General features: G+C 35.0%; 1 protein-coding gene across 1 annotated transcript; it reads left to right on the top strand.

Annotated features, from left to right (window-relative positions):
* Positions 1 to 2,378: 2,378 nt before the first annotated feature.
* Positions 2,379 to 4,544, top strand: CSNKA2IP (casein kinase 2 subunit alpha' interacting protein). Its single transcript, XM_057696423.1, has one exon. It carries the CDS (start codon positions 2,379 to 2,381, stop codon positions 4,542 to 4,544), a length of 2,166 nt encoding a protein of 721 aa, XP_057552406.1.
* The last annotated feature ends 4,428 nt before the right edge of the window (positions 4,545 to 8,972 follow it).

Genomic DNA, 8,972 nt, shown 5'->3' with positions numbered 1-8,972 from the left:
TTTGCCTTTCACTCTTTCTAAATATGGTAGTTTTGATGACAAGGAATTATTGATTTTAATTTATCAATTTTTAATGGGTATAGCTTTTTATGTTCTGTTTAAGAAATCTTTCTGTTCATCAAGGTCATGGAGTTACTCTATATCTCTATCTAGAAGTTTGCTAGAGTGCGACACGTATGTAGTAGGATGTGCCATCTCCTCCCCTCGTTGAAGTATTGGATGTCAAAATGCACGACACAAAATCCAGCAATCACAAGTAACTTCAGTTGTTATTATTCATTCAGGCAGAAGCAAAATGAAGAAAATCTTTGGGTGAGGAGTAACTATGTCTCACCACCAAGAGTTTGCTTTTGGATGTGTGGCGGAAGAGAGGGAAGAGAGAGTGAGTGAGGTTATGGGGAAAAGATATATAGAGGTTAATATAATAATACATTATTTTAGATGAGATATGCCTAGGGTATAAACTGAAGTAGTGGAATTGGATAGAAAAAAGACAAATTAAGATATGAAAGAGATAAAATCAACAGGTCCTGGTGTCTAAATCGTGTTGGAGGTTGAAGCTGTCCAGGATGATTTCAAAGATTTTGAATTAGATGATAAGGTTTTAAGAACCAAGATAGAAGATATACAAAAAGATGATTTCTTCATAAGGAGAAATAACTTTATTGATTTTTATATGTTTTGTGCTTGAATCGTTTTGGGGATTTTTGGATAGAGAAGTCTGATGATTAGTTGGAAGTAGAATTCTTAAGCTAGAGAAAACCAGGACTTGAGACAAAAAAAAATTAGGGAGTCATTGGTGTGTAAATAATATTGTTGATACTTGGAGAATTCCACAAAGAATGTCTCAATACTTGAAAACAAGTGAATTAAGATACTAATAAGATATGTTTTAAAATAAATGTAAATAAGGTTAAATATATGAAAAGACACCTTAACATAAGGGAAAACATTCTAGCCGTAATAGAATTGATAGTAAATAAGTGGATAAGTTGGCATATGTGAAGAATAAATTTGTCCATCAGAAATTGGATTAGCAAGTTATAGAAGCATAGAAATAACCATGAAACTAAATTCTGACAGTTCTCATTCTTCAAGGGTCTTAAGGCCAGTGTTCTAATTGGCTAATCCCAGGGTCTGTTGGAATTACTCTTGCTGTTTTTTTTTTTTTTTTTTCTGTCATGTAGTGTATCTTAGCTTTAAAACCTGAAGAACAAACCCTTGACCATGAAAAATGCACTGAAATAGTGTCATGTTAAACCATCTGTTGCTTTTTAAGAAGTACCATAGCTGTCTTTCCTGAATAGTAAATGCTTGCATCACTTTTGACCAGCTAGAAAGTTCTGTGTTTTATGAACTTTGTACAGTTCTTTTTAAAATCCTAAACATAATTAATGTGATTCCTTAGGAATAAAGTGAAAATAGGACAGAACTGATGGTATAGCTCTGAGAACTACACTGAGTTGAGAACAAAAGAAAAGAATTCAGTGAAAGTCTGGAGAGAAATAAGAGAATGAATGAGAGAATCAGAGTAGAGAGAAATAATGGACATGAATTAAGAACAGTTTTTGAAAAGGTAGTGATCAACAGTTTCAAAAGCTGTGATAGTGACAAATAAGAATAAGACTGAAAGTATGCAAAATACATTCAACTAGAATTATGTGTTTTTGGAAGCAAACTAAAAGGTGATAACGTTGAGTAATTAAGTCTAAATTGAAAACTTACATATCAGAAGAACTTCCATTTCACTTTCCTTTAAGATTCTCTTATTTCATGCAATAAACTGATCACAGATTGTTTTTCTTTTTGACTAAAGCAATCATTGAAAGAGTACCAAAAATAGCTATTACCTTTTATTGAGCATCTCTTATATCTTGGGCACTGTTACACATTTTAGATACATTATTTAGTCTTTAGCCCAATAAACTAAACATTATGTTTATCTATTTTACAGATGGGCAGTTGGGCATTTAGAAAGTTTAATTCAAAAGTTAAACACAGAGTAGTGCTCTAGTCCCTACAAATTGTTTGAGAAAGTTAATATCCCTATCAGGATCTCTTCTAAACTGTCTTCACTATTTTATTAACAGGCATTATTTCCTCAAGAGGAAAAAACTCTAAAGAGAAGACAGAGAAGAATCTCAATTGGTGACACTTTTTTCAACCTCATTTACGCCTTAGTTTTGAGACATATATATATATATAATTCCTATAATATTTAGGAATTAACAGAAAGGTTACAAGATAGATGGTAGAAACTATCTAAGTTATTTATTTAAAAGTATTTGTTGTCCATGGAATCCAGCTAAAAGACTATCAGTTACTAAAACACCCCTGCAAGCCAACTGCTTTCAGAAAGACCTCTAGACTAGCACAAGATGGTGCCACTAGCATATTATGATCAACACTTTATGCCATTAGAATGCTCTTACCAACTGGCCACAACCAGCTCATTAACACATCAATACGCAGATGAAAAACTAAACCAACCCAATAACCAATCTGTGGTCAGAGTACAATCCCATAGTAATAACCTTGCAGTGCCTCTACTAAACTCCTACCAGAAGGTACAGAGATGCTCAATATTGCCCTCTGCAAAGTCTCAGGACACAATTTCACGGAACTTCTACAACAGGGTTCTGAAATCACCGCTATCTCACTCCAAACATCAGGCCACGCCTTCACTACACCTGTACTGGAAAACTCCCTTGTGGCCTAATAAAAGAGTCCCGAGCTCGCCTTTGTCCCACCCCAAACCTCAGATGACATCTTCACTTGACCTCACCAAGATATCATCACCAGAACCCAATCAAACAGCCTGGAGCTCACAATTATCCTTCCCCAATCCTCAGAATACATCTTCCCTAAACCTTTGCTGGACATCACCTTCACTTAAGTCTAATCGAAGAGTGTCAAGTTCATCATTACATCCCCTCAAACCTCAAGAAACTACTTCCCCAGACTACCTGTGGACATCATCATCTTTGGAACCTAATCAAAGAGCCTTTAGCTCAGCATTACCCCAGTCCAAGCTTCAGAAAGCCTCTTCATTGGACAGCCTTTGGACACCTTTGTTAGAGCACAATCAAAGATGTTTGAGCTCACTGTCACTCAACTCTACACCTCAAATAAATGACTTGCTTCAGACATCACCTTCTTTGGTGCCCAGTCAAATGACCCTGAGTTCATCATTACCTGACTCCAGACCTCAGACAACACCTGTATTGAGTTCTAATTACAGTGTTCTGAGATTTCTATTGTCCAACTCAAAATCAAGGAAATCACCTTTACCACATTCTGTCCACCAGTCAAAGAGTTTGCCATTGTTCCAGCCCAAACTACTTGATCATGACCTCAGGACCCTGAGCTCACCAGTGTGTCACTCCAAATTTCAGAACACCACTTCACTAAGTGACAGACACAAAGCCACAGATCTTTCCTCACCCCATCCCAAACCAAATGTCTCAGGTCAATCATTATTAAGCTCCAAACACTGCATCAGGAACATAGCTGCTTTAACACTGGGCTCCAGACTCCAGAGTAAAAGCAGTTTTAGTCTTTCTGAAAAGACAGAACCAAAGAAAGAAATTCCATGGACTTTAGATTATACTCATCCCTGCATTGTTAAAGGTGGAACTGTCCCTGATGATGTTGTAAATAAAATTGTCAATTCTCTTTCCAAGACCAGAATCCAGAGGGATCTCTGTAGGCAGATTCTCTTTCGAAGGATGAGGGGAAGGCCAAATCCTCATCCTGGTCCCCGCCTTTCATCAAGTTACGTGGTTTGTTTAGCTTGTGCTTCCTGCATAAAATCTCAGTGCAACCATCTTACAGGAAGGAAAGACCCTCGTGCTGCAACACTATTTGTCATCCCAACACCTGAGACCACTCCTGAGGGAGAAATAGAGATGAAACTAATTTTTATCCTTTCCCTACCAGAGACTTCTTTTTCATTCCCTGTGAAAGAAAATCAGCCTAATGAAGTCCCTGAAGAAAATCTTGAAGAAACGGAGAAAATATCACAATTTTTCCCTACATCTGAACTTGATATCACCCAGGGGGCTAATGTGAAGAAAACATGGCTTACAGTAGCCTCTGAAAACCAAGTTTTAAGCCAACAGCCCCAGGCTATAGACTGGCTGCTCTATGTTAAGAAAAGTAGTAATCCTCAGTTGCAGTCCGTACTCCCCTCCTCTTCCTCCTCCACATCTTCTTCCTCGTCATCCTCCTCTTCATCTTCCTCTTCCACCATACCCACTTTACCCCCTCCTCCTCCTCCAAAAGAGACTACCATGTCTACTCTCTCAGACTGTGGATTCACTAAGGTACTTAGTTACCACCGGTTGCCCCCAGGGGTCTCCTGGCTTGAGTTCATATGTAGTAAAAATCACCAGCCACTTCCTGGAAAACCACATCAAAGTCAATCACCATCTCCCAAAACAAGGCCTATGAGAAGTAGCACCACAGTGAAAAGGAGAAAGGGGCCAAAGATACTGTTCAAAATTTTCCAGACAAAGGTTCAAAATGAGAGAAATCTTGATTAAATTAACTTTTTTGTTTTTTTGAAGGCAATTGACCTCTTAGTTCTTTGACATTAATTTTTGATTTCCTACATACTTATTAAAATCCTTAGTATTAACTAAATGTGCTTCTATATTTTAGCTGAGGAAGCAGCCAGTTAAGGGGAACTGTTACTCTCAAGTCTATTTTCTAGTTAAATTATAGACTATGTTCTCCTAGAAGCCAAAACTGAATCTTATGTTTTTAACCAAATGCCTGGCTTACAGTAGCCACTATAAATGAATTAATTATAACTAGCCGCAGACCAGAAATACCTCATTTGTCTTGCCCTGAACAGTATCTAACTCATTGTTATTCTCCTTCCTCATAAGACCTACTATGACAGTATCCTTAAACCAATGTATGCTAATCCGTTTCCCTATCTCTAAAGAAAATTCAGATCATGTTCAATAGGTAAGAATATATATAGAAAGGAATCTTTTCAGTTATGTGTTCCTAGGGAAAATTCTTCTATGCTAAGATCCCACACTCTGAAATATTTACTCAACCTTAGTTAGCAAATCTCAGGAAAGAATAACTAACTGATACAGATAATCCTACCTTATGGTGACTATGCCAACATTTAAATTATGGGCTCTGAAGTCACTTGCTCATCACTTCTGCCTATACAATCTAAATGGGTTAATAAAAATGTTTAAAAAATGTTTTTGTTCCACTGGGTCTACTAGTAGCGGGAAGAGAAGGGAAGTGTCTTACCTACTACCTTAAGTGATTATCTCTTTCCCCAAGGGCTAGAATTAGTTTCTCTTGTACGCACTGATGACTCATCAGTTCTGCCTCTCCAGTCCACATCTTTCTGATCACCAAACTGCATACGGGACATTTCCAATGGAAACATCGCACAGGCATCTCAAACTCAACATGGCCAAACCAGAATTTATCATCTTTACATTTATAACTTGCATCTTTATATTATAGTCCTTTGCCCTCTGTGTTCCCTGTATCAGTGGAAGTACCACCATCTGTCATGGAGTTTGACTGTGTTTCTCATTGCCTGTCCCTCGCCAAGTCCGGAAAACCTGGCCTTATTGTCTCCAGAATCCAGCTTTTTTCTCCAACCTCACTGCCACTATTCTAGTTGTGGTCACAGCATTTGTCAGCTGGATTGCTCCTAAACATGCATTTTAACTTTTGAAAGCATTTCTGAGACAAAATTTCATAGCGCCGTTTCACTGTTTATAACCCTTTTATCATTGCCCATTGTTTTCTGGGGAAAGTCTAAATTCCTTTTATGATTGAATCATGATAATTTTTCACAACTGATTTCTTATTCTTCTGCAGTTTCAGCCACATTAATTTCTTTACAGTGTGAAGCAAGCATCCTACACTTCTAAATCAACAATTCTGCTGTCCAGAAAGATCTTTCCACCAATACGTTTTTGCTCTGCAGGGCTCTATTTTGTCTTAACATCTTCTGGGAAGCCCTGTCCTGATCCACTTACAAAGAAAGGGTTTAGTTGGCCTTCTTATTACCACAAAACTCTGTTTTTACTCTTTATGCTGCTCTTAACCATATTATAAAGTAATTAGTTCTTGTCTGTCTTCACTCACTAGGCTGAAAATTACTTGTTTACCATTTTATTTCTATTTTTTATCTCGTCCTTGAAATAGAGTATATACCCTAAAATATATATTGATATTGAGTTAATGCTATTGAAGCTCTTCACCTGTTTAAAAGCCTCTGAAATAAGTAATGCTTCATCTCTTTGCTTCTTTCCCATACACGTATTGAATTGTTTTTTATACCTTTTGTCTTTGTGAGAACATATGTGAGTGTTACTGATGACAGTAGTCATCCTTGTCTTCTTCCTTATGTCAAAAGTGTTCCTTTCTAGTGTTTCAGTGTTAAATATGAATGTTAGCATTTGCCTAGCTGATCAGTGATGATGAGGAAGAATTTAGGTGTGTGATAATGTGTTTAAGGCTTTCCTCAACCTCTTTAGAAAACCCTTGACTTGCTTAATTCACCCTGAATATCCCTTTTGATGACATGCATCACTTGTATAATTGCTTATTTAATATGTTCTCTACTAGACTACACTTCATGAGTAGAGGGCCTGTGTCCATCTTGTTTACCACTAACTTCTCAGGATCTAGTGATACCTGACACATATTAAACCAAGGAATTCAACTAATTTTTATTTGTCGATGTAGTTTACATGTTTAATTTTCCATTGGCTTATTTTCTAAACTTTATGCCTCATTTTAAAATTTTTCTTTATTTTTTGGACTATGATTTAATATGTTTAACTTCTCCATTGTATTGGCAGTTATCTTGTTCTTAATTAGAACAGTGTCTACTTTCAAAACTTTTTTTAAAGAATTCTTTAACCATTATTTCCTAGTTTTTAAATTTGGAAATAAAATCGCATGACACGATGAGGAAAATACATGACAACAGCAAATATCTGACTCTCTCTTCCAGCTTCTATTGACATGCCAAGAGATTTCAAAATAGGGAACAATATGTGTTGTGCCAGAAAGGTCAAGACATTTCTGTCAGATCTTATGCAGATAAGATCATATTTAAGAAGGCCGGAAGGACTCAAAATTTACTGTATTTAAATAAAGAGATCATCTGAGAGTAAAAAAAAAAAAAGAAGACATTAATTGCATCTCATTAGTGCCTTGTTCCTTGCACGGAAAGGCCTGGACATGCAAACAGGTTACATAGCAATTGGGAAGTAGAAAGTAGATTCTGAGTTGTCATATTTTTATCAAACCAATTGATATAAAATGGTATGACATGTCTGGATGATAATTTGACAATAATAACAAAATCTTAATAATATACATAATCATTTTCCTTATGGTCATCTTCCCTGGAATTTATTAAAGAAATTATCATGACTATGTAGAGTCATATAAACAAGTAGGTATTGTGTTTCTTTATAGTAGTGAGGCATTGGAAAAAATCTAGATGTTCATTAATAGAAAAGTGTTTAAATACACCGTGATCCATACATGTGATGCTTTTCCTAGTGAAAAAAAATTATTATTTCTAATATTGCACCTACATTTGTGTTAGTAATAGAAATACTTTCTTTAGGAGAATATCTTGAGAATCCTTGAGCATGACTAGTGATCCTGAGCATGTGTTGAAAGAAGAAAGTGAAACAAAGAGATGATAAACTCCTGCATTTAAGTTTCAAACAGGAACTTCTCGGTGAGAGACCGTGACACGAGGAAAAAGAATATATCATTTATGATTTAAGTGAAAACATGCTCAGATTATGACAGCACATGCAGTTTATATATGATTCCACCTTGTAAAACATTAAAATTTTGCATATATGTATCTGTGTGTACTTGTGTAAAATTTATTCCATATATAGAGAAAGATGGAGTGACTGGAAGTAAACACCAAAATGTTCAATAAAGGTAGTTATTACTGGGCAATAGTTATAATGGAGTGTTTAGGAAATGGGTAGATTTTTTTTCTTATTCTTTTCTATATTTTCCAAATCTTCAATGAATATGAATTCCTTTTATAATCAACTTAAAACAAATGCTATAAAAATGAAAAAATGAAACATATCTCCTCTGTTTTAGATAAGGTATGTAGCATACAATTTTCCTCTTCTAATCCTTTCCACTTATTGGTATCATCTGTGGCTTTACAAATAATAATACATACAGAAAATACATATTTCTATGAGATATGTTCAGAAGAAATGCATTTCTATTGTTTTGAAGTCCATTGAAATATTTTTTAAAAATTTCATATTCTCTACTTTAACATTCATTGTCAGACTTCTTACACTATTCTTTTATTTATTCATGCTTTTGTTTATTTTCATTATGAATTATTGTAACCCATAGCATGCTAGTCAATATAGTGTTGAAAGTCTTTATACTACTACCCAGCTTTATCAAATCTTATTCTTTGGTTACATTTACTTCATGTGTTAAAGAAATAAAACATTATTGATACAAGTGCTATCCAGGATCTCAATCTGATCCTGCACTCTCTAGAAGTAACCACTGTCATGAATTTGCTATAGGTCATATTTATCTATTTTTTTAGAATTTTATTAAATATTTATGGAGCCATAGAAATCTATTCTTTTGGATGTTTTAAAGCTTTGTACATATTTTATTATAATATATTTTTAACTTTTTGAAATGCATGTTTTTTGATCTGGAGTATGTTTCTGAAATTTACCCTTGTTGTAAGATATAGATAGGTCATTCATTTTCATTTCCACGTATGTATATGTATACACACACACACACATATATATATATGTATATTGTCTATACATGCATAAACACACATACACACATATACATACATGTATATTATATAACTGCATAGTGTGGAGTTATGGCAATTTTTTGTTGAGTAATTTACATTTTTATCATTGCGTACAATGGTACATTGACATTCT

The sequence above is a fragment of the Hippopotamus amphibius genome, chromosome 10 (assembly GCF_030028045.1).
Source record: "Hippopotamus amphibius kiboko isolate mHipAmp2 chromosome 10, mHipAmp2.hap2, whole genome shotgun sequence".
Lineage (NCBI taxonomy): Eukaryota > Metazoa > Chordata > Mammalia > Artiodactyla > Hippopotamidae > Hippopotamus > Hippopotamus amphibius.
This window is presented reverse-complemented; position numbering and strand designations above follow the sequence as displayed.

Bases quoted from the DNA above. Each gene is read 5' to 3' on its own strand.
- CSNKA2IP (XM_057696423.1), top strand. From the start codon at position 2,379: ATGGTGCCACTAGCATATTATGATCAACACTTTATGCCATTAGAATGC.